This window comes from Spodoptera frugiperda, chromosome 10 (assembly GCF_023101765.2).
Source record: "Spodoptera frugiperda isolate SF20-4 chromosome 10, AGI-APGP_CSIRO_Sfru_2.0, whole genome shotgun sequence".
NCBI lineage: Eukaryota > Metazoa > Arthropoda > Insecta > Lepidoptera > Noctuidae > Spodoptera > Spodoptera frugiperda.
In genome coordinates, this window is record NC_064221.1 from 7,310,173 (window position 1) to 7,336,931 (window position 26,759).

The 26,759-nt window shown below is 35.4% G+C and overlaps 1 protein-coding gene across 4 annotated transcripts in view; it reads right to left on the reverse strand.

Moving 5' to 3' along the window:
• LOC118277061 (inactive dipeptidyl peptidase 10) overlaps window positions 1–26,237 on the reverse strand; it is a 183,826-nt gene extending 157,589 nt beyond the window's left edge. For 2 of the 4 annotated variants that reach the window (XM_050696446.1, XM_050696445.1), the window contains exons 1-2: window positions 25,975–26,226; window positions 1,248–1,385 (exon numbers count right to left, since the gene is read on the reverse strand). In XM_050696446.1, the coding sequence (XP_050552403.1) occupies window positions 1,248–1,277 (30 nt within the window). In that variant the 5' untranslated portion in view covers window positions 1,278–1,385; window positions 25,975–26,226. Of the gene's footprint in view, window positions 1–1,247; window positions 1,386–25,974 lie in introns of all 4 variants that reach the window. The other 2 variants (XM_050696444.1, XM_050696447.1) reach the window with 2 other exon arrangements.
• Between the last annotated feature and the right edge of the window lie 522 nt (window positions 26,238–26,759).

Here is a 26,759-nt window from a genome sequence, read left to right on the forward strand (position 1 = left end):
AACCGAATTCTTTATGAAACAAAACGGAATTCCGAACTAACAAAAAACAGTTATTTATTCAAAATTGGAATAGTGCCCAATAAGTGGGAACGGTGTAATATGGTACGATTGGGTTTCTAACTTCATTACACATTTACCAACAAGTTGACGGGTTAATCTAACTTTAAATAACTAGAGTACTGCAATGTTACTGTATTATTTTACAAAAGTTAATAACTGCATACTATGTATATGAAAATGAGTTGGTGTACCAGGAATGCAGGAAAAGTAGGAGTTGCTATTACATGTGACTCGTGGAAATCCGATTACCTCTCGTCACTATTATTTCTCTAGAACTAATTTGAATTTTAGAACAAAATTTACACTGGCCAGGGATTACTTTGTAGCTAAACTGAGTAACTAAAGTAGACTAATGAAAAATAAGTACCTAGTGATGGCTTAGAAATTAGCATTCATCTTGTAGTACCAACTTCGCCCAATCATGACTATAAACAGTACCGAATAATGCAGATGAGTTACATTGCCTATTGAAATTAAAGCTAATCTATTAATAAAGCTATAACTAATCTGATACAAACTATAAATATCATATTTCCACAATAATTTAACTTTTCACATTAAGACTTTCATTAAAGTTGACTAAACTTGAATTTCAAGTAACAGACTTTTTACAGGACAATACTTGTTATATTACAGTATTACATTTGACATAATTATCACATTAGTCTATGAAAAGAAATATTTACAACATTGGAATAAACTTCATGTAAATAAAACTAGAAGTTCATCCATGATTACGGCGCTTGCAACAGTGTCGAAATATCGGAAACTCATAGACATGAATAAACATAATAAATATCCCGTCTTCAGTTCTAATGTTAGTGTTTTTTTTTATTTATGAAACACGCCGTTAATCGAGCAGACGTATCACCTGATGGTAAGCAATCGCCGCCGCCCATGAACACTTGAAACAACAAAGGCGTTACAAGTGCGTTGCCGGCTTTTTGGGAGTTAGGAATTTAAGGGTTGTTGTTCGGGAATCGGGGATTGGGAAGGGGGAATTGGGCCACCAGTAACCTCACTCACACAACAAAACACAACGCAAGCGTTGTTTCACGTCGGTTTTCTGTGAGGCCGTTGTATCACTCCGGTCGAGCCGGCCCATTCGTGCAGAAGCATGGCTCTTCCACACTTAGTGTTAGTGACGATGTCAGTTTAAAAACTTATAATACTAGAAGGTACCATACCTCGTCGTCGAACGCGTCCGGGTCGGCCATCTTGTGTCAACTGTCACTCACTACGTCACTGATCCACTGCGCGCACACGCAACCAACTTACGTCACATAGACACGATCATTGTAAGCTAGCACACGTCACTTATGTTCCTGAAACAAAGGAAAAAGAACAATGTTAAATCTAATCTAGATTAATAAATAAAATTGGAGTGTCTGTTTGTGACATTGAAATAACCGTTTTTTACTACATGCATATGAATGAACATACGATATATATGTTACGGTAAGAGTGAATAATTGAAAATTATTAATAATTATCTACTATTATTAATAATTACCGAAACTCGAGGTAAAAGTGATAAATTAATCACATTTGTCGGTTATTATTAATAATTTTACCCTAGTAGTGATAAATGTAATAAGTGGTCAAGATGTTATTTTTATTTCAATTTAAACGGCAATATATTGTACTTGCACAACAAATATTTGTTTAATTCTATGGTAATACTTATAGGTGCTACAGAAGATTTACAGGCAAACCAAATATGATTGTTGATTATTGCTTTTAGTTTGTTAATGAAACAATAATTGTTCCGGGTTGTCCTCGCAGTGATGACACCCGTGCTTTTCCTCCCGCCCAATCAGAAACAGGGACCTACCCAAACTCCCATGTCCGGTAAGCACCTGCGTCAGGCGGTAGGTGAAGAGGCCGTGGCGCCTCTCTAGCCACTCCTCAAACAGGGACTTACCGCTGCAACGACAGCGAGCCCAGATAAATGTAGAAGGGCACTATTTAATATTTTAGTTCAGAATATGTGAATTTGTTGTCCTTTCGGTTTAAAGCAAGTACAAGTAACCTTGTTTGTGTGATCTCTAATTAATATAATCGTAAGAGGGTGTTTAATATTATATAACGTAGTCAAAAAACATTGGGTTTATATTTATTTTATTACTTTCACCAATATGTGTCGTGAATTATTAATAATCACTACTAAAAGTAATAAATTCCGATCGATTATTCACATTTACCAAAACGTGTGGTTATTATTAATAATTTTGTAAAATTATTAATAATTTTCAATTAATCAGATTTACCGTAACATATACACCAGAACTATCTGTTTGTCCTGGCTAATCTCTGAAATGGCTGAACCGATTTTGACAAGTCTTTCATTAGCAGGTAGCTCATATACTAAGAAGTAACATAAGCTACTTTTATTATTCACAAAATAAATGGACCTAAACAATACACATTTTTTGTTATTACTGTTAAAGTCACTTAAGAACATTTCTTAAACAATTTTAACCACTTACCTAATAGGATTTAAAGAAATCTAAAAACAATTTTGGTAAGAGATTAAGAAATTAACAAAAAGAGTTTAGACACTCGCACATCAAAGAGAAGGTATAACTGATCCAGTCTGAGTGGACCGTTTCTTTTAATCTCACCAACTTTCTTGGGGAAAGTAATTACCTACACAAAATGGCTGTTAATTGATTTAAACCTTTTTTTAGGATTCCATTTTCATAAAGTGTTTTTATGGTATAAGCCGGTAAACGAGCAGACGGATCATCAATAGTAAGCAATCACCACCGCCTATGTATTGCCGGAACACCAGAGGCGTTATAAGTGCGTTGCCTGCCTTTAAGGGGTTAGGAATTTAAGGGTTGTTGGGGAATCGCGAATTGCAAAGATTAGGAAGGAGGTAATTGGGTCTTAGTTAACCTCACTCACATAACAAAACACAACGCAAGCGTTGTTTCACGTCAGTTTTCTGTGAGGCCGTGGTATTATGGCTCTCCTACGCTTAAAGTTAAACAAAACCCGCTATCCGCATTTAAATCCACAGAATTGTTATAGGTCTGGACTGGTATGGACAAATAGTCCGCACTGCGAATTTTAGACTAAATTTAATTAAAATTGTAAGTTGGATTCCACAATTCCTTAACCGGTGTTACAAAACAAGTAATAGTACCTACCTAAGTTAGGGTGCTTAGTCACAATTTAGGTTTTGTACCATAGTTTGTTGGAGAGAGTTATCTAACAGTACGTAATTAAAGTTTTAATTGAAAAAAGTAAGAACATCTCTATATACCCAAGTAACATATAACAGCCATAACGTTACATTCAAAACACAACAAACAGACCAATCACTACGTTTCGTCCCAACCACAACTTAAAACAAAAGCAGACAAAATTAATTTAAGAGTTTGAACAAAGCCGGGGATTATGTACAGAGAAATTTAATTAAAAAGACTTAAGAAATACCTGTACTTAAGGGCGACAGTTGTGTAGCTTGTAAAACAGGGTTGTGACACGCTTTTATGCGGCCCTAGTACTTTCCGTTTGTACTTGCAATTTTGTTGTGTAAATATTAAAATTAAACTTTGTTTTTTTGTGGTAAAAAAGGTCTGAAAAATGGCCCCTGGGTTAATCCCAGATGGAACAAAGTTTTGACAGCAGTTTTTTCATTATTTTATAATTCTCAGAAATAGCACGGATTATACTCGGCGTACGGGCACAGACTAAATCGCTCATTGTTACATGGGTCATTATTTAACAAAACTGTTGAAACGTTAGTATTACAATAGGTAAATGTAGAAGAATTAACATGACATGGAACAAAAGTAACACAAATATTTTGTTAAATTTTGAAGACAGATTTTATGATAATTTATAGTAAGTAAAACAAACCTACCATCCCTAAACTATTAACACAAACAAATCAAAACACCAAATTAACAACCTTCATAATTTGACCAACGCCCAGACAATCAAATTCAATTCACAATTACAAGCCAATTCAAATTAAGCACCAAAATGACAGCAAACAGTGTTCCTGTCAAACGTCACATGACTTAATAATGGTGGACAACCAATCAACTGATTTCTGACGCCCCAGTGATTGGAAATTAACGGATCACGGTCGAATCACAGGTCAGTTTGTTACGCTTGAATTAGTTGCAAATTATAGGGTGGGTGACGCTCAATCGGATTGTGGGCACCCTCTATATTCAATAATAAATTATTGGATCGAATAATGCGGAGTTATGCGTTTGTGGATTAATTATTATTGATTAGTGTTTACGTAGTAATCGCAACCACACATTGTCGAGAAAGATATTTGAGATTTTATACGCATTTGAAATTAACTAAAAAATCACGGTTTACTCACGTACATTAATGGAGAAAAGCTCTACTAGTTTCGAGGCATAAAGGGACTCTTAATCATGAGCAGCGTATGCAGACGCCGCGACGTTGCGCAGCCTACTCAGCTACATTTGACTGCGCTCAATTCAGTCACTCAGTTACGGTAGAGTTTTATACATTCAGATAAACGATTATTGTCAAAAACAGCTAAAAAATATACACCTTTGTTGCACAAAGCAACAGTTGTCTCTCAAGATTGAAGTGCTACTTCAAACTTTAAGTGACACTCGGTCACCCGTTGTAAAAAGAGGGACTTATAGACCCATTATTACAAGGAGACAGCTTCCAATATCTACTCGAAATAACATATCAATAAGGTTGGTAAAAAAAAATAGATAAATTTTCGTCATCAACAGCCCGTGGCCAGTGACAGCTCTCTGCTTGATTATTGGTCCCTGGTACATATCGAAGTTTGCCATAATGCTCAAGCTTGCACTGTAATAAAGGATATCGCAGGTATAAAGGTACAGGTTAAAGGAAAATGCTACAGTCTGATATCTTCCTTTTCGATATCTTCCTAGTTCCTTGTTCGTTCTCTTACAACACCTACGAGAAGAATAGAGTGTTGGAAGATTTCTCAATACAAAAGGAATTACATATACCCTATGGAATTGGGCCTTTGTAAGTTTCATAACTAAGCATTAGATTGTACTAAAGTATTTTTCAGGAATATTACTTTTATTTTACCTCTTTCAAAAGTTACACGATACATGCCTCTAGAGTTTACGACTATTTTTCAAGCATTCAACACTAATGTAAAGTTTATGTATAAAGGAAGTCATGTGAGCGATTCATCACGTGACGACAGGGTTTCAAAAGTAGCGCGGCTATTCCTCACTGTCAACCGGTGAGCTGCAATTTCCTAACGTTTCTGAAATCCTGGTACCAACTTGCTCAGATCTGGTCGTAAATTACTACTCAACCATTTTAACTGTCATAGAAATCTATTTCTATTGGCATCATTTTAGAAATAGTTTATTCATTTGACAAATATAATTATATACGAATAGTCAACTCATATGTATTTTATGACAAAAATTGTTTAGCTTTATTTACACATGAAATGTTGTTAAGTTTCGAAGGCAGTTAACATTGTAAACAAAACAAATTAAAAACTATATTATCGCCTTATTACTTCTAAATAAGTAATATTACTTCTGATATACTATCTGCTTTAAAAGACCTCTCTCCACGTGCAAAGGAAGTTTAAAGCTATTCATCACTAACTGGATGGGTTGACAGGTTTCAATACAAGCAACGAGGCCATTCCTCACAGTCAAGCAACAACAAACCTTTAGTGCTTTGCATTTCTGCTTCCCTGGTACTCATAAACTACATGAAGTGGACATTTAATTTTGAGTTTAACAATACTAGCAAATATTCAGAGGAAAGAGAAATAGTTAATCAAGTCCACTTCGGAGTATTTTGGGCATTACCAAATCAGCACAGGTTACTAAGGTAACTGAGTTTAATAATTAATACCAAGAACAAGTCAAATACTTGTACCATAGTTACAATACAGATTTTAACGTCATAATAGGATACCACCGTATTATCCGAGCTCAAAACCACTTCAAAGTCTAATCTGTGGATAACTTCGCCCAATATTCCTTTCTTTCCACTCTCAAAAGCGTAAAGTCAATTCAATTTCTCGACTATCTCGATATAAGATACCGTCTCCGAACACGGATGCTAGTTGGAAAACTATTAGCTCGCGGCAAACTTGGATTATACCAACTTCAAAATGCATACCCAGTAGACTGTATTTCATGAGCGCTAAAGTTCAATTTAATTTGGATCGTGTGTAGCAAATTACGTGGTGAGTTTATGAATAATATCGGTTTAATGTCTGTATTCGGTATGAAATCGGTGTTTTTCTGTTTTTATGAATATTAGTTTGAATAAGAAAATTCAGCGATAGGGAATTTGCACGGATCATGTTTCCATATCCTATAACGAAGTCTAAACTATTATCGTCTATGTTTGCCTAGTACACTAGTGAGATTAACATTCACAACACATGGAATCCTGGTTAATATTCAACCCACTAAGGAAAGAGACAGGAGACACATTATATTCTCGACTCACTTTAGCACATCCAAGGAATGACATTTCCTTTAAAAAGTTAATATAACTTGGAAAAACTTGTTGCGAAAGATATTAAAACAGTTTCTTCGACTGCACGAACGATATTCAAATACGGAATGAAGAGAAACTATTTATTTTTTCTAAAGACATCTGGCAGAGTCCGTTATGAATTTTCAGTTTTAATTTTTTATTTAATATCGTTCATTTTTTTATACAGTATTTTATAAACCAATTTACAAATAATTTATATTTTTAATTGCCTGATTTGGAAAAATAAATACCTACCCAAACACAGAAATCGTGTTTGCAGCTGCATTCAAGCTCAACAGCTCAATACCGTTTGTATTTATGTTATTAAAACCAAACTTATAAACAGAGATAAAGATACTTCGTGAAACACTTCATAAGTTCACACTTTAATAATATCTACAGTTTCATCATAAAGTTTTCAAAACAACTGGTGTAGTTACTCACTAAATGCAATGTTCTCTCTTTCATAAAGTGCAGTATTTTTCACAACTATGTGGTTTCTTTACTACTATGATTTCTACTGCTTAGTATTTTCTGTGACCCTGGTAGATGAAAATGGTATCGTGCTGGAAAATTGTGATCAAAGAAGAGTTTTATTTTGCTAAAATACAATTTTGATTTGCATGGGTGCAAAAAAGCGTACGTTTAACGTAACTAACTGGGCAACGTATCGCGGGTTCGATTTCTGTTTGGAACAATGTTATAATTATGTATTATAAACGCGCCCATGACACATTAAAAAAAACCACACACGAATTTCGAAAATGAGAATTTATTTTGATTTTAGCAACAAATTGATTAAAATCTACCACGATTTACAAAGCAGCGTATGAGTAGGAACTAGGAACACATTTCAAACGATCATAAATACACAAATAACCTATTAAAACGCCCTTGTTTTGGTAATAAACACAAGCCCTCATATTTACATTCGAAACTTGCAATTGTTCCGAATCGGGATTCGAGCCCGGAACTTTGTTTATAAACTTGGCTTGAAGCCAATCTGTCGTTCTGATACTCACACTTGTCAATCGATGAGATCAAAGAATAGTATGTTTTGTTTTATCTGTGGTCTAATTTATTGTAAGCGATCTAATCTTAACTTCTATTAACAACAACATAGTGTCAGTTCTTTTGTGGAAAAAAATGTATTAATGCAAAACATATGTAGTGTAAATTATTCTCCTGAAAACTGCAACAATGTACCTACCTATAATGTAAATAACATTGTTTATCACCCCCTATTACATGGAACTTGTAATGAAATTGTGAAAAATGGGTGTACATTGTATAGCGGCATTACATGTCGTAACGTGCACTGCACGTGCACAGACTAATTTTCAAGATTATTAATGAAAATTGACCCCAAAAGCCCACTCGAGTTTATTGAAAAGGTAGGTATTAATTCAAATACTTAGGTACTAGGCAACCATAAATCCAAAAAACAATAATATTTCATTGAACAGGTATAAAGCGGGCCTCAACAATACACAAACTACAGACAAAAGACGGTTCCGAAATGAATTCCCTTCATCACGGACGCCACAGTTTGGTCTCTAAACTTGGTGCTCCATCACAATACATCCCTGAACTTCTGCTACCCTAGTACCCTCATTATACGAACGACATTGTTCGAGACTTCGGAACATCGAGTACTGTCCATACTAAGTTGTTCATAAACTCAAGCGATGCGTAATCAATTAAAAAGTTTGTTCATAAGACATTTTGCTCGTTCCAGGTAACCAGGAGAGCATAATATTTGAAGACAATTAATAAACGCTGCGATAATTTTCTAGTTTAAAACCGAGAGTTTGCAGAATATTCATTTATAAGCAAAATTGTGTATGTAAACATACCCTTTAATCATAAGCAAATTGAAGTATTATAAAATGAAAATTCTTTAACTTGTTTTTCCCTGTTTTATATTCATGTATCGCTAACAACTACATACATTTGTAAAGATATTTTTACAACTATAAACATTGTCTTTATCACCAAGCTATGTTAATGTTATGTTAAGTCTGTCTCCAACAGGCAGAATACTTCGCAAATTATAAAGTACCTTCTTCTTTTTCTTTAAAAACTAGGTATGTATTAGTGTCCTACACTCTAACCATCTAGTATTTTGCATGTAGCCTAGTATCAGACAGCGGTATCTATCGGTTTCTAATCATTAATAAAATGACCTACTCCGTATTCATCTACCCATAAAAGGAACATAAATAATGGAAAAAGAAATTTTATAGAAAATGCATTTTTCCGAAATTTAGTCTGTTTATTTTTAAAAACCCTAAGTATTTCCATCCCCCTTTTCAACCCCTTCTTTCACAGCACTACTCCTTCCCATTTGAACTTAATATCGAATCGCTCAAACTCTCAACATTCTCAGTGAGCAATTACGTCACTACTTCGACTAAACTTGTCAACTATGTACTAATGAAGACTCCTTCAGCTCTATGAAGCGTGCGTCGTAAACGAAGGCGTCGCATTAAGCTTCTGTTTGCCCACATTACGTCCAAAGTTATTTTTATTGGATTACAACCGATTAAGATGTTGACCAAGAAAGGCCAAAGTGTCCATAAATCAACTGGGTTTTATTTTACTTTCAATAACATTTTGGTTCTGAAAAAAAAACAACAGCCTTCATTTTATTTTACAGTTACAAAAATAAAGCATAAAGAAAATATATTTCTGAAATAAATAAAGACTTGATCTCATGAGTACCAGGATCACATAATTACGAAAGCAGTTTGAAAATGGATGTCTTGATTACAAAATACAACGATGAATGACGAACTGAAAATGATTAGGTAACTAATCCATCACGATCCTCAACAATACGAAGCTATGTATAAAATACTTTTTAATAAAAATCAGGCTTTTCTCCTAGTAACCTTGATCGCTTTAATAATGAATGAACGATGTTGGCACAACGTGATTTATCGACTTCCAGACACCGCGAATATGTCTTGCGAAGCTCCTAGCAGCCTATGTTTAGCTAGTACACAGTAATCGGTTCTGATGACGTTAAAAATATCGGCCATTAGCGGGGGATGTCAATTTCTGCAATGTTAGCTGTTTGGAATTTCTTTATCGACTTTCCTCAAAGATTGCTTAAATATTCCGATCAATCTCAGGCGTATAGCCACAGCTTCCTTAATGTTAGGATACATTTTTTTTTTTTTAAACGTTCTCCCACACTAGGATTTTCTCCTGTGTTGTGCATTTACAAACATATAAGTTCACATGCACATGACACCCAGACCCGGAACAACAATTTGTGGATCACACAAAGAGTTGCTCCGTGCGGTAATCGAACCCGCTACCCGTTGCGCGGCAGCCAGTTGCCCAGCCACCGCACCAACCGTGCAGTCAAATAGCAGAGTTTAGCCAAAAACATCTGTGTTTCTTGTGCATAAAGACCTCCTTATACATCAAATCTAGTCTTGCTTAGTGTTACCTTAAATCCATCGTATAAGGATGCTTTTTCACCAGAGATGTGCTATATAGGTATTAGGTAGCTAAGCTACGAAGATATAATAACTAAGCTGTGAAACTATGTGACCGTTTCCTATGATACTAAGCTATGTAGCTGTGCGAGGAAGATGCGTAACTCGAGTTTGCCATGTATGAAGTAAGTCATCCATTGCATCTTTCTATATAAAAAAACATGGCATAGCCTCGTTTTCATCAGTGCTAAACTATATGTACCAATGAATATGATTGATGGAAGCCAAACGCGTCCACAGCAAAGTAGCATAGCACATCTCTGTTGGAAAGCAGTCTAAAGGTCCTGCACTAAACGGCTCTAAGTACTTAACCATCGCTGATCCGGTCTTTAAATCACATTGTCGAACCAATAAACATGATTCTTATTGCATTAACCAGTAGTTTGGTATCACAAACGACTGATTTAATCGAATGAAGCCGACTGAGAACGAACAAAGAACTACAAAGTGTTTTAGGTCAGTCAAGCCATTCATTTTATTGGCTCTTTTTATTTTGCGGATAGATCTTAACTGTTTTCCGGGTTTGGTTCTGTTTTTGGAGTAAATTTTCTTTGTACTTACCTCGTTGGTCAAATTGTTGCAAGTGACCTCATAATTACTGATAAGGTCGATTGATCAAAATATTACTTATCATTATAATACTGACAACCAAGGCTGCAAGCCTTGGGTTGACACCAGAATAAAATACATTAAAATCATCACCCCTACTCGTCACGCTTTTTATCCCCGAAGAGGTAGGCAGAGGTGCACATTATGGCACGTAATGCCGCTGTACAATGTATGTCCACATTCAACATTTAAGTTGTAACTCCCATATAATAGGTGGTGAGCCTATTGCCATATACCGGACACATTTCAAGACTCCGTGCTACTACAGAGAAATTATCGAAAAGCCGAAAAAATCCCAACAATAACTTTTTCTGACCCGGAAATCGAACCCGAGACTCCTTGTCCGGCAGTCGCACTAGCGAGTCCCCTCTTTTGTAGTCGAGGCTCATAGTTCAGAAGTGCACTCTGACGAGCTGTTCCTCATTTTCAAATTCAAAACCATTTACAAACAAAAGAATGTTCATTTAAAAGTGTTTACTTTCAACCACATAATCACCACCCATATTGACGCACGATCTTAAAAAAACAAGTCTCCATTAGAACCAGTTTACACAGGCGATTTGGGACTTAGTTACGAAGTCAATAAAAGCTATATTCCCAAAGGCTACTTAAGTTAGATGGACCTTCAATTTGGTCTGTCAATATCAATTGGACGTTTGCGATCAATCTTAGGCTAGGGAGAGGTAAATCAATCTTTATTTCACAATACGATAAATTCTTAGTGTTGAAACTGAGGGGAAAATTGGTACTTACTCTGGCCACTATCGGGTATATGCGAAATGTATGAAAGCGATAGACTGAACGATGGCAGCGCATACTGCGGCGGAAATGTATACTAAAAGGGGCTTAGTAATACTGTCAATGTTGTTAAAATTAATTACTAGATGAGTACTGAAACAAGAATTTATTGATAACTTATCAATAATTAATAATCTCTATACTCCTAGATTTTGCTGGTACAATTTAAAATCTACAATTTCAATAAATTCTTCTTCAATTTCAAAACTTCTGCAAACCACAATCAACAGAAAATAACAAGACTAAAACAAACTCAAGTCACTTATGTTCAATAAACCCCTTTGTCTTAGGCATTTACTTCCACCCACTTCGATTGCAAAAATCTTTTTTAAAATTAATTCTTCCCACTTCCCACTTCCTACAAAATGCTAATTAAATTTGAATATCCACCACGGGTGTGCTAATACACTGGCTTGCAAGTTAATGGGTTCCACATCTACTCTGTGGTCGGAATTAGGTGCACTTATCTTGGTTTTAAGTGTACGAAGTTTGCTATCACGTACTACTTAATTTTTGAATGAAAAGTTATCATGGAGCTATTCATTCTTGCAATATGCGAGCGGGATAAGATTTTATTTCCCATTATCTTGTTTATTTTATTCGACATTAATAAAACCAGGCCATCACCTACTAGTACTGTGATTCTTCACCATTTTTACGTGATTGTCATCGATTGTAATCATCGTCTATCTCATCATCATCAGAGGGTTTTTTAAGGGGGGAAAATCATCTAATGACTTCTCAATCATCTAATGACAGAGTGTCACACTCTTACTGACTAAAAACCAGTCCGCAGCTACGGATCATCAAAAGGCTTAGTACGAGTTTGTTTTACATTTAACGACATCGAAACAAAAGCGCTTTCGTCGCTCTGGTTGGTTGGTTCACATCAACGTGCTTTCGATTTCGGATGGATGTCCTTTCCTACAGCATGCAGATGAGCTCGCTCGCTCGCTCGATGAGCGACGATAATATAAAACAGAGCTGATCGGCAGCCGGATTGCAGACAACTAATCATAATATAAGTAGTTTTTACAAATCAATTCTCGAATCTTCAACACGACGGATCACAAAGGAACTGCTTCACAAACAAAGCGACTCCCTCAACGCAGAGAGAACAATTAAAAGTGCATTCTTTTCACAATTTGTTTTCTATTGAATTCAGATCTTAATTAGCAATTAATTTTAATTAACTCTTGACAAAACATGTTTTTTTTAAGGAATAAGCCGGTAAACGAGTAGACGGATCACCTGCTGGTAAGCAATCGCCGCCTATGGACACCTGAAACACCAAAGACATTACAAGTGCGTTGCCGGCCTTTTGAGGATTAGGAATTTAAGGTTTGTTGGGGAATCAGAAAAAGAAGTATTTGGTAACCTCACTCACAAAACGAAACACAACACGAGCTTTGTTTCACATCGGTTTTCTGTGAGGCCGTGGTATCACTCCGGTCGAACTAGCCCATTCGTGCCGAAGCATTGCTCACCCACACTTAAAACTTACGGTCGCTTAAGTAACGAAGATCATAACTTAGCAAAAAAGCTTAATAAACAGATTTCATTGTACCAGGATACCAGGAAATATAATTGATATTAACGCAGAAGTTTCGCAATAACGTAACCAGAGTCCCTATTATACTCAGTGAAGCAAACGTAACAGATAAAGTTACGTTACGCTCGAACGCATTCATTCACGCGTGGTATTGTATCTAATTGTAGATACAGACTAGCCAGTTAGCGTTACTAACAATACGGTTTTAATCTATATAATTGGCATTGTTATCTTGATATACACTAGTTTCTGCCCTCAACTTTGTCCGCGTAGAATATTGACTTTACGCAAATTAAAAAGAATTTTTTGATTCCAGTATACATTGTTTGCTACACCTATTACCTATACAAAGTTTCAATCTAATCTATTAATTAGTTTCGTAGCAATAGCGTGTGAAAACTTACAAACAAATTATTTTTTTCATCATATTTTTCTCTATTGCCCTATTTTCTTTTGTTTTAAATAGGTAACTTACTAGTCACACTTTTTTACTGATTTATTATTACTAGTGGTCGCCTCGTGGTCGAAATTCGACCATATACGATTTAATTTACAATACCACTTAGCATACGTTCAAGAATATTTTTTATTTAACTCAAACTCAAACAAACTCTTTTATAAAACTCTATTCATATGAGACGTCAGAATATCATCGCAATGTCTATTGATTTTGACGTTTTGTCAAATACGATCAGATACTATGCATGTGTGTGTAATGTTTTATTTACTGATTTAATGTACTTTATAAGCATTATTTTTGAAAAATATTAGCGTTTCGCACTTCTCCTACACATAAACTATAAGTGTACCAAGTTTTATGCTCCTACGTCCGCGCAATTTCCGTAAAAAGCGGTCCAAAGTTTTTGCATCACGTATTAATATATAGATTTGTCTAGAAGACAATACTCGGTTTCACGGTTCTACAAATACATTAACAGGGACTTCAGAAGTATATACAGGTTGTCACAAAGCTCTACTGTAGAATTTAACCCAGTGATAGGCTTTCTAGAACTGTCATAAGAAGGCCCAACACTGGGTTAAATAATTTCGTTGAATTTTGGGACAACCTGTATACATGACTGAATTTTCCTTGGAATTTCAGGGTAAGGCTTTGTGCCTAAATGTCACGTATGTAGCGTAAACCATATCTTAAAATAAATTTTAATTAATATAATAATTAGTGTAGTGTATAATTATTAGATCGCTCCTGTATATTTTTGTATCAAAGAAATAGGCATAAAAGTATACTTAAAAATCTGTCTAATGGAGAAACATATGGAATTGACATTGACGTTCTATAAACTCATTTCAACCTAATATACATTGAAATCACTAATTTACCTTGAATAAAGTGGTGATGCTCATTACTTCTCCGTTCGAAGACGGTCCGATTGCCCGATTGTCCGAAGATTCGACAAGGATTTATGGTTAATTATTGTTATCGGTTTCAAGTCATGCTAGAAGCAGATATTCATGAGCAGCATTCCGCGACAATCGCCGTGTCGTGTAACATAATAAATAATTTAGTATGTCTTACGAGAGTTATAATAAAATGTAGATTTTATGGTATTTGTGTAATCGTAACGAGTTGAAGTTTCTATCAAATTTTTGAACTAAAATTGGATAGGTTATTAATTTTGGCCGTAAAGGGGCAGTTCTGTTATAAAATATAACCCAAAACCGAGCTAAAAATATGAAATACAGGCCAAAAAACGATCTTAGCCTTTTTTCACGAAATATACCAACATTCAAGCACCTATAAAAACCGCAATTAATTATATTAAATCTTCTCATTAGTTTGTACCCACCTGCGTTACCATTTCTACGTAAAATAACTACAAAAATTCCCTTGCAAAGCAAATACAACGTTAAAGTGAAGAAATAGAGCTACATTTTGTGTGCAGCGTATTAACAGGGTCGAATTAAGGCACACTAATTAATAATTTGGTTTTCGTCGACAGAGGGAAAAATTAATATGTTGGCGCTTGTTTGTACAAATGTTTGGTCCAAGTATTTTACTTAGTTTTGGTTTTAAAAATGCTCTAATGCGGTAAGAATTTTATTCGTAGTCTAAGTTTCTATCTACCTGTAAGTAATGCTATGAATTTGTAATTAAAAGTTGGTTATGTATCCTACATTATTAAATATTAGATAGGTAGTTTAGAATTTAAAGCCTGCCTATTGGTCGAAGGTTCCTGAGGAATATTTCTTTGTAACCGGTCCGGGAAGCAAGCTCAAAACCATTTGCTCAAAAGTCGCAACCGCTCGACATACAAGGACGTCAACATAATACGTATTTATCTTTTCTTGAACGTTATTTTCTCCTGTGTCGTGCGTGCATTTACAAACATACACATGACACCCAGACCTGAAACAACAATTTATGAATCACACAAAGAGTTGCTCTATGCGGGAATCGAGACCACTACATATTGCGTGGCAGTCGGTTACCTAGCCACCGCGCCAACCATATTTATTTCTGTTAAGTTATTTCTTTGTCAAAAAATATTTACAACATCTTATTTCCCGTTGAAAATTCTGTTTCACGTAAAAGTTATGAGTCTGCAAAGCAGCTGGCATTCAGCCTATCTATCTCATCTTACTCCTGCATTTGACGCCGAATCTTACCAGACTACATTTTCCAGACATTTTGTTTTGTAAGACATGCTGTTATCTGCAATGGAACAAATAGGTACTTGGAATAAAGCTTATTTATTTTACTGAAACGTAAACGTGAAAAAGATTTGGTGTATACTAGTAATTTCTCTTGTAGTGTATCGTAATGGCCTAGATTTTTTTATGATGTTTAAGCCTGCTCCTCATGCATGTGGATGCGGTTTCCAAACCTACCAACGGCAAGTACTAATGCATCTTTTTCCGAGTTATATGTACTTTCTAAGATTATCTAGACACCACTGACGAACGGTGGAATGAAAACATCGTAAAGACACCTTGGTTTATAATTTCTAATTATAAGTTTGAAATCGCCAACCAGCATTGAGCAAGGGTGGTGTTAATCGTAAACGAACAAATAAAGATTTATGTTCAGGAAACCAATAAAAAAAGAATAGATCTTAGTGAAAAATACAATAACAAATAAATCCAGATCAAGATACAGCACATTTGGCCAGACATCGCCACAAATATTGGTGCCAACACAAAAACTAAAGAGAAATCACTGCCCAACCGGCCAACAGATTGCGTGTTACAAGCCATTGTTATCACATAATTATCGCTATATTTCAAAGGAAATACATCACTATAGTAGTTCGGGGCTGAACAGTTTAGTGGCTGGATGATCGGCTTTTTGGACTTTATATTATAACTTCATTTTATAATTTGAAGCTATTTGCCCAATAATAAGTAATAATAATAAGTCAGTCTTTGGCGTAAACCTGTGGTACTGAGCGTCAATGACCGCAAGGAGGTATGGCATAGCAAGGAGCTCCACGGACGTTTCTTCCGGGCCCTTCATGGACCCAGTGTAGATTTTCTGGCGTCCGTATCTTGGCTACGATTCTGGAATCTCTTTGGAGAAACTGAAGGATTTGTCTTTGCAATTATGGACGAAGTTATCCTTACGAATAACTACCGGAAATATATTATTAAGGATGGGACCGTTGACATATGTCGGGCATGTCATAGTCCTGGTGAATCCATAAGACATATAATTTCTGGTTGTGGTCGTTTGGCTAATGGTGAATATTTGCATAGACATAATCAGGTGGCCAAGATTATCCACCAGCAACTTGCTTTGCACTACCAACTTGTTGAGTTTGAGGTTCCATACTACAAGTATGCGCCCGATCCAGTTCTCGAAAACGGCCATATCACGTTGTACTGGGATCGATCTATCATCACTGACAGGACTATTGTAGCCAATAAACCTGATATAGTGGTGATAGACCGACAAGCGCGCCGCACGATGATAATCGATATCACCATCCCTCATGACGAGAACCTCGTGAAAGCTGAAAAAGATAAACAAATAAAATATCTTGACTTGGCTCACGAGGTTGTCGACATGTGGAATGTGGATTCGGCTATCGTTGTGCCGATAGTCGTGTCGGCCAACGGATTAATACCCAACAGCCTCGACAACCACCTTAGGAGGCTGGGGTTAGGCGGATGGATCAAGGGCCTGATGCAGAAGGCAGTACTCCTCGAAACGGCACGTATTGTGAGGAGGTTTCTGTCTTTGGAGCCCTAACCACCGGTAGCTTGGACCATGCTCCCGCTACTGGTCGGCTCCTATTTTTATATTTTTAAATGTTATTTTGTTTTTTATTTTTATAAGTAATGTTTAAAAATATAATTTTAGAGTGTTATAAATAAATATATACATAGTCAGTCTTATCATTAACAAATTATTTATATTTTTAACAAGGTCCATCAAACAAAGCCTACAATTCCAGACATTATCTAGTCTAGACTAATAAATAAAATTGAAGTGTCTGTCTGTACTATTGAAATAATCGATTTTTACTACATGCATATGAAAATACCTACGATACATATACGAAAATAATAGGTTTCTCAATTTTTATCTGTCTGTCTGTTTTTCTGCTTGTCTATCTAGCTATCTGTTTGTTCCAAGTAATCTCTGAAATGGCTGGACCGGTTATGACAGAACTGGACGGGCATGCAGCTGCTGTACCAAGGCGTAGCTTAGGCTACTTTTATCTTTTTTTTTAGAAAAAATCTACAACTTAATATCTGTCAGTAGTAATTATTCTACGCGGTGGAAGTCGCGGACAACAGCTACTAGTTATTATGTATAAACGAAATAAAAAATCTCAATATCACTTTTCCTAATTCTATCTCTAGACTGAAGTCCAATAATGAAAATGAAGAATGGAATTTAAAATCTACAGTACTGTTACATTATAACAAGCACGGAATCAAAAACGTTCTTCACTCAGCGACAGACACAACACCCTCTATCATAATATCTCAGTGATCCAGAAAAGCCCGAACAATTTCGTTTCGTTCAGAATCAAGCTCCCGAATAAATCACACGCAGCATCCCATCAGTCCATCTGCCTTTCCAACATAAATGGTTGAAGAGATCTTTGTCAGAATAATATTACGCTTTTGGGGGTCTCGCACAAATCATAAATATTTGCTACGGAACCCACTTTACATAATCCGACGCTCAAGTCGATAGATCACACAGCGATTTTGAATACATTAAAGTGAAATGGATACTAAAATATAATAATAGGGCTTATTTTGTTGATACTAAGTTTGAAAATAGAGGATTTTATATTTGTTGCTGATAAAATGTTCTGTAATATCGTAAGATTAGAATGAAGCCAATTTCTTTCAAAACTTGAATTTCTTTAGAAAATATTTTAGTAAATAACCAATATTTACTTTTGAATTTTACTTATAAATTATTACGTAGAGCTGCTGTAGCGCCGGCGTAATGGATCTGCTACGAGAGAGGTTATGGCGTAGCAGATCTACTACGAGAGCAGCTACGCCGTAGCAGATCCTTTACGAGAGCGGTTACGGCGTAGCAATCCGCTTCGAGAGTAGAGCTTCCAAACCGTAATAAACACACAGGTTAGGTTGATTGATTCGTTTAGAGATTCTATGATTGAAGTTGTATTTTTTTTATTGCTTTGCTGTTGACTGTGACTTTTATCACATCATCTGTCCCCCTTGTTAGTGCTCTCAAAACCTATTTAAACTAAGTGGATAAAATATTTGGTAAAATATAACCTTTTAATACGTGCGACTGTGCGTGTTTATCCTAAAAAATCTACATTAAATTCCTCACACGAATCGCGTGAGATTTTTCTAAGTAATTATTTTATTATTTATAGATGTTGGTTACAAATACCTAAGTGATTCGAATCGTTGGTTCACATGATTTTGGTCTTTGTGGTCAAAAGTTGTCCTAGTTATTTGAAGGTATTTTTTTATTTGTGGTTGTTTTTGTACCTTAATAAGCAGGGCCCTTAGTCTGCTATTACGATTGTGTCAGAATGGTCAATCATTGAGCAGTGCAAAAGGGAAGGAGCTATACAACCTATGTACATAGTTCCGTCCCTCAGGTCTTACGCTTGCTTTCTTGTCATCATCATCTCTTTTCACATGGAGAAGCAATAAGCGTTACTTAAGACAATTTGACTTTTAGTATCTGTCATAACGTTCGTGCGACATACTAAAATTATTTTCATTCATGAGCAGTATTTCGCGAGACACGACGCAGGGATTGTCGCGCTGCTAGCTGCTAGAATGAGCCTCTAGTATGGTTTGAAATTAGTCAAGTTCCTCGTCAAACAGTTACGTGAGTAACCTGATAACTTAATAAATTAGTTTGTCAGTGGTATTTAAAATTCCTCGAAAGTCGTAACTCGGAAAAAAAAACACATTTCTTCATGCTTGACGAACGGGTGCGTTAACCTATATATTTTTTTTTTATGTTAAATGGGCCGGCGTTTGGCCGCTATCTCGCCTGATGGTAAGTATATATAATGTATATATTTTTTAATTACAGTTACACCTCTGTAAAGGCGCTTTGTGTTACAAATTCTATAAGCCTTCCAACACTCGCCGAGTAAGTCAGTGGTCGGCGTTGAACCAGGCTTGCATTAAAACTAATGCGGCGATTATAACAAAGGGAATACCTAATGAATACCTCCAGTGTAGAAAGCGCCGTAAATATACATAAATATCATACATGCAGCAAGCCTACCTCTACCCTACCTCTGGGAACCTGGTAATCCTCGAAAGGAAAGGATAAGCAGGGTGCACGTGTATAATGGAACACACACTTTTCATCAGTCTTGTTATGAGTACCAAGTAATAGAGGCTAACCCATTATCAATTTTTAATGTAGTATATGAGCAGACTGTTCACCAATCAAGCAATAGGCGCCTCCCATGAACAGTCGCAACACCAGAGGAGTAACAAAATGCATTGCCGACCTTTTGAAGGTAATGGATTGTCACATAATGAACGCAATTTAAGATGAAATGCACTAGGTATATAGCCTAGAAAACAAGATTGAACTTTTTAACAATCCATTAAAAATATATTATTGTTAGATCGTCCATTTAACGCTGACCACTCATTAAGTTTGTTTATATTATAACGTTTGTGAGACATACTAAATTAATTATTATATTTTTCGGCTAACTCGCGTAAATATTTGACGAGGAACTCGACTAGTTTCAAGTGATGCTAGAGGCCCATATTCATCACAACGTGGCGATCGTCGCGCTACTAATGAATATACGCCTCTAGCATGGCTTGAAACTAGTCGAATTCCTCGACAAATAATTACATACGTGAGCCGACAACATAATAATTAAATCATTCAGTTGTTATTTTTTGTTAATGGATGTTTTACCTTGTAACTGCCAGTAATAGGTCTTAAAATAGAAAGATAAAAGCATTGTCGAGATGCCATCGCATTCAATATAGCTTTTATGTAGTTTTTTTTCCTGTTCTACACTTTCTATACATTTACGGTTTGGTAAAAAAGTAATTAAATTAATTACGTAGTTTTATTTGAGAGCAATTTTTGAAGGCATGAATAACGTGATTTTTGAACGGATTTTGATGAAATTTGGTATACAGGCAGGGTATAAGCTGACTTAGGTGATAGGACTTTTTATTCGCGCAAAACGCGGGTGAAGCCACTGGTAGAAGCTAGTCTCGTATAGGTAGATCCCTTTGCCGTACTATAGGACAATTAAGTATAGGGTATATTTGTATCAAATCAAAGCTATAACTTATTGTTGCGACTATACAATAACAGAGAGCAAACGTACGTATATATTGTAAAGCCCAGGTACATAAGGCCGTGTATTGTTTTTACTAGCCTAACCCTAACCGGCTTTTGAACAAACATATACATTCTACCTACATCTATACGGTATATGTATTTACCTACGTTACACGTCGAAAAGGTTATACTACAATATTAATACGTAGGTAGGCGTTTACTTAAATATACCAGGAGCACATAGGTGCGAAGTAGTTGTAAGTGCTTGTATGACCAGGTGAATACTTTTTTTTCTGTAATACTATGAGTACACAACTTTACATGGCCATCTGATGGAAAGCATTTGCTATCTCCTATGGGAAAGCCTGCAATACCAAAAGTATTATTTACGTCTTACCGATTCTTCAAAACCCATTTAATTTTTTAAGCTAATTTTTATATTAAATACTTTAAAAAAGTTACGCCACACTAGGATCTTCTATCTATGTCGTGAGTGCGTTGACAAACATATAATTTCTTCTCTTCATTCAGTTTCTTATGTGAAAAGCTTCTGCTTTGCAAAAGCTTGGGACAAAGCGCTATTGTTCTAAATTACAATTTAAGGAACAATCTCACAATAAAACAGAGTCACTAATGAATGGATGTACCAATCAATTTCCTACCCCTTGCTGTATGTAAACCAGTATGCCCACAGAACATGCATGACTTGAATTAATTCAATCTTTTGCGCATGCAAAGCAGGTCTGACGCGGAGTATTAATTGAATGGAGTGCCTGCTTTTGGAGTGGTCCCTAGCGCATTCGAAAAGGGTATGTGAATCGCTGAATTTGTGTGTTTGATTGAACTATCTATCGGCGTTTGGGTCTCTCCTGTATAACATAATCTAATATGTATGTTATACTTGTGTTTAAAAAGAAATTTCTTAATAATATGTCTAACCCATTATTTGATTGTTTTTTCTACAAACATTGATTTGTTCTGACATTTTTATTAAGAGTAGAAAAAGTACTGACCTAATCTAAACCTACGTACACTTTGTTTTTTGATTGATTAACACACTTGAGACTTGAAAGGTCTTGGGTTCAATTAATTGAATTACTTTTCGAAAGAACAAGTAAGTAGAGGGATGAGTATTATACACACGTTTCTAATAAATTTTGGATAAGCATATTATTAAATAAATGATGATTAAATCGTGATGGTATCCCATATTTCAAAAATATAATGAAATATTAATCATCAGCTACCAGGAAAACATAAAAAACGAGAGTCCACTTGGAACATCGAGCGACCAATTCGAGGACCATCAAAATCTAATCACCAAAATCTTATTGTCGATCTATCTATCCGTACAAATCTCAAGAGTCCCTTCAAATCTGTTTGTTGGGACAATTTACGATATCTCAAGAGGTTGGAACGACCAATTTATCGTCGATGATTCGGCCATACTGTCCTATCAAGAACGTGTATTGTATTAAAAATACTGGGAATACATAAAATAGAAGACATTTTCCGTATAAGGCAATGTTTAGGTTCTAGCAAGAATAAGGAAAGGCGTGCTTTATAATACTTTAACTTTTCTTCTAGTAAAAACGTCGGAATTAATGTTGCTGTCCATTAGAGAATTAACTAAATTCGAACCATCGGATATTAATTTTTTGACAACTAGGACAACATAGAACAAACAGAAGCTCGCACTACATTATCAACATCTGGGGGTAGAAAAACGATAGTCCTCGTTGCCAAACACCGGTCGTAATCTGAAACTAGCTGTTTCTGAATTTGGAAAAGTCCTTTTATTTATAGTACGCAAATTAAGCTTTTGCGTACTATTTCTTATATTACCGGTTACCATCAGGTAACGGGTTACCAGCTTATATACGCAGTTTGTGCACATGAGTAGAAAAGCGTATGTGCTTAAAATTTGTTCTAAACTCTACCTCAATGAAACACTACACTGTGACGATACTAATTCAAAAGACAAATAAAAATAATTTTAAATTTCTAACAAAAAGAAATTATGACAAAAAGTAAAACCTCTCAAATAATCATTTGACCGCCTCGTGCCGTCGCCGTGTACCAGGAAAACAACAATACTTAAGAGCCTGCCACAAGGGCCGCGGTCAAATTTAATAAAACTGTAAGAACCCAAAACCCGATGGACTATGAAAGAAGAAATATCGTCCATTTTATGAGGCACGATGTTCTGACACAAATGTAATAAAAATATCTAGCTTACGTTTGTGCGGTGTGATGTTTATCTTTGGTTATGAAACGAGATTGAAGGTTTAATCGTTTCCACTACTATTGATTCATGATCTCCTAGTATTCTGCTTTAAATTACTGTATTGAACAAACTAAAAGATTTTTGTAGAACTAACTACCTACTAATCTAAAATTCGTAAACCTCTTAAATAACATAGGCTTTGTTAAAAACTGTCAAGAACCTTTTAAGGTAGTTGTGTTTAAAATAAACCGCCCTTGGAAAGTCCAGACGAAAGTTATTTATAATGTTTGCGTCAGTGGCTGCCAAGTTATTCATACTTTGTCGCTAGTGGCCACTTGAATTCAGAATAGTATTCAATTTTGGAAATTTTATAAGAAAAAAGCAAACAGCCTGCTGGTAAATAAGGATATACTTAAGAAATTAGGTTTATACTTTAAAACAACATAAATAGTTTTTGAAATGTATCTATCACACACCAAAAATCTAAGAACTAGGTCCTGCATTAAAACAAAAAAAAAATATTCATGAGTCAATTAAAGGAAACACTACCTACTAACAACACTTATATAACTTATTTTGCAATGCAAGTAACTGAGAAAAATAACCGACCTCCTTTATCTCATGTTACCCTATTAAAGTGACTGGGAGTCAAGTTTTATTGCTTTTTCGAGTACCTCTGTAAGTATCGTAAAAACTTCACTAGTTGCAAACCTCATGTTATTTTTACTTGCAACCAGTTGTAAACATGTTTTGTGAGAGCCATGATCACGGATCAGGGTCAGTTTATTCAGGATCATGGCGCTTGCAACAGTGCCGAAATATCGGAAACTCGTAGACATAAATAAACATGGTAAATATCCCGTCTCAAGTTCTAATAGTGATAATAACCATCTAGATAGTGTTATATTAATAACCATGTCAGTTTAAAAACTGATATGTTCTGTAAGAGGTAAAATTCTTAAACTGTGGTGATAGATATCTCTTCACTAATATTGTGTCAGTTGAAACTGCTGGCCACAGAAGGAAACAATATTGTACATAAATTCTTTAAAGGATATTTCCTTCTTCGCAGGAGGATATGTAACAAGGATATATAAGGATAGGAATCTCCAATAGGAGAGTACTAAGTGGCTAATTCTCGTTATTTCTTTAGGAATTGCTACATACCACTGATTACTATTAAGCAATGTATGAACGAATGTATTACGAACTAAATCACTAGGCTACATGTACTTATCTATGTACAAAGTTATAATAAGTTCTACTTCATGTTCCACAACAATAACAAAGTTCTAGTGAAAAGGCAAAAGTATGATTTTCAAATATGAAGACTAAAATCGGTACAATATCTATCATATTCTTAAATAGAATATCAACTTTATAGCATTCGTAATAAAATTGAAAATCTTTTACCCACAGGAAATTTGATGTACCTACTGGTAATCGCACTTGTTCGTTCGTAACACGCACACATAAATACTAGCACACAGTCATGTCACACAAGCGTAACACTATCATTAATACTTCTAGTAATAGTCTACAGCAATTAGACGTTTGTATCGATCGATAATAGTATCAACAGCCCTGACAGTGACAGTCCACTGCTGAACTACGACCAAGAATATGCTCTACAATAAACGGTTTGCCAAATTTATTTGCCTTCAGGATTAGCAGACAGGGTGAAAGATCGAAGCAAAGAAGGCTTAGCGCGAATCGAGTAACTCAAGGAAAGATTTATAATCGATCATAATAATCGATTACCAAGACTAGCCCCATAATATGTAGTTTAAGAAATATTAATTTCAATTCAGAATGTTGTTCTTCTTTTAAAATTAATTAGCAAGAACTTCAAAACATTTTTTTTTTTATAATAATTAGGTAAAGGAGTTTGTATTCAAATTAATTAGGTACCGTATTGGAAGTGTGTGTGTATTTTATTATATCTATTGAAATATCGCAATCTTTCGTTTTCCATTAAGGAAACTACCGAATTCGGTCCCCACTTCCAACGATACAGGAAAATCATTGAAAGTAAACATTTTCGTGAAAGTGACGCTTTCGATCGCTGCGCTAATAACACAGCCAAATATAAAAGTCACTAAAACTCACATTCCCAAGTACAAACACCACTTGGCCGAATTTAACGATATAATCAAATCAAAAATGGAACGCAAAGGAACATGCTCCAAGCCCGATGACGTTTGAGTATAGCTGGCTTAATTACATCTCCCTCGAATTTATGGCAGCCTGGTAGCAACAGGGTGGAGAGAGGTCGTTCTTCACACGCCGAGTTTCCCCACAGGAAGCAATTACGCTCGCACACCGTACACGAGCACGCTTTGAGCTTTGAGATCTCATAATTTCTGCCACCCTGGTACTTATGTTTCTTTTTATGAACTACCTTCGTATTTAAAAACTGCATACAGAAAAATAAGCTGTGAATGTGTGAGTGTAGTCACGGAAAATAACGAATTTTTGAATGGACAAAAATACCATCTATTACGAAGTCCAGTACATAAATCATAATTATCGTTCATATTTTCTAAGAACTAATAAAACCACCGCACATTCCGCTTGATTATTAATAATACTTGCATCAACAGTAATTGAATATTATGTATATTATAGGAACCGTAAGTAGCCAAAAAAATCTTCCATTTAACATAATTCGATGAAAACAATTATCAACATTGAACAATTGGAAATAATTATATTTTTTAACCTAACAACTCTTAAGGGAACATTTCATTATAGTCATAACAATACAATAGACCTACTACCGCACTATTTCTATGCTAGGAAAAGAAAAATAACAAGCTAGGTACCTACCCTTATAGTTTGTATTGACTATTAAACATGTGCTCGTTTTTTCGTTCTATCTAAAACAACAGACATCATGCAAAAACAGGATCCCAAGGCAATTTGTACACAGAAAGAAGAAAATGCTTCTATAAATAATAAATGGGGAACTCACCTGGATTCGCCCTCACAAAAACAGTGTGAAAACAGCCTATTTTTAATAATATCCCTGTTTCACTCGAATATCCTGTACTGCACAATCTACATTCATTTCCAAAACACGAAACACTACTAGCTGTACTTTCAATTATTGGAAGAATGTTATTTTATTGATGTTGTGTGTTAGAGAATTAGGTGTTCGATTTTAATTCGATTGTTCCGATTGTAGAATCGATTGCTCGGGCCGAGTGGCAAGGCCGAGCTCCCGCGACCGACTGAAACACGCTCGGGCAAGCTCCCGATTCCCGGTGGTGTTTCAGCTCAGTGTTGCTCCGTAAGGAAAATTATTTCGAATTTTCCCTGTCTGTATTTTATTTATTTTTTATTTTGTTTGTGTTTGTTTTTCATTTTGGTTGTTTAGATTTGCTCTTTTGTAAATGTGGTTGTGAGAGTACATTGATTTGAATTTTTTTGTGTTAAAATAAGTATTTCATATCATTATACATACATAATTAAGTATTTATTTATTACGTTATGTATTCAGTTTTAGATTTAATCAAGAGTAAGAATAAATAAGCTGTATTCGATTCAAATCTAGATATATGTTTTAAAACCCAAATGAGCAGTATTCATTTTTGAAAATTACCTTTAAAAACTTCGTCCACTGCTGAAAATAGGCCTCCCCTAATGACTTCCAGTGTAGTCGACTAGATGAGACTTGCATTCAGTTTTCTCTGATATCAAGTTTGTCCAACAAATCAGTTGACATCTACAAGATGTCTACACGTATTTTATATCAAA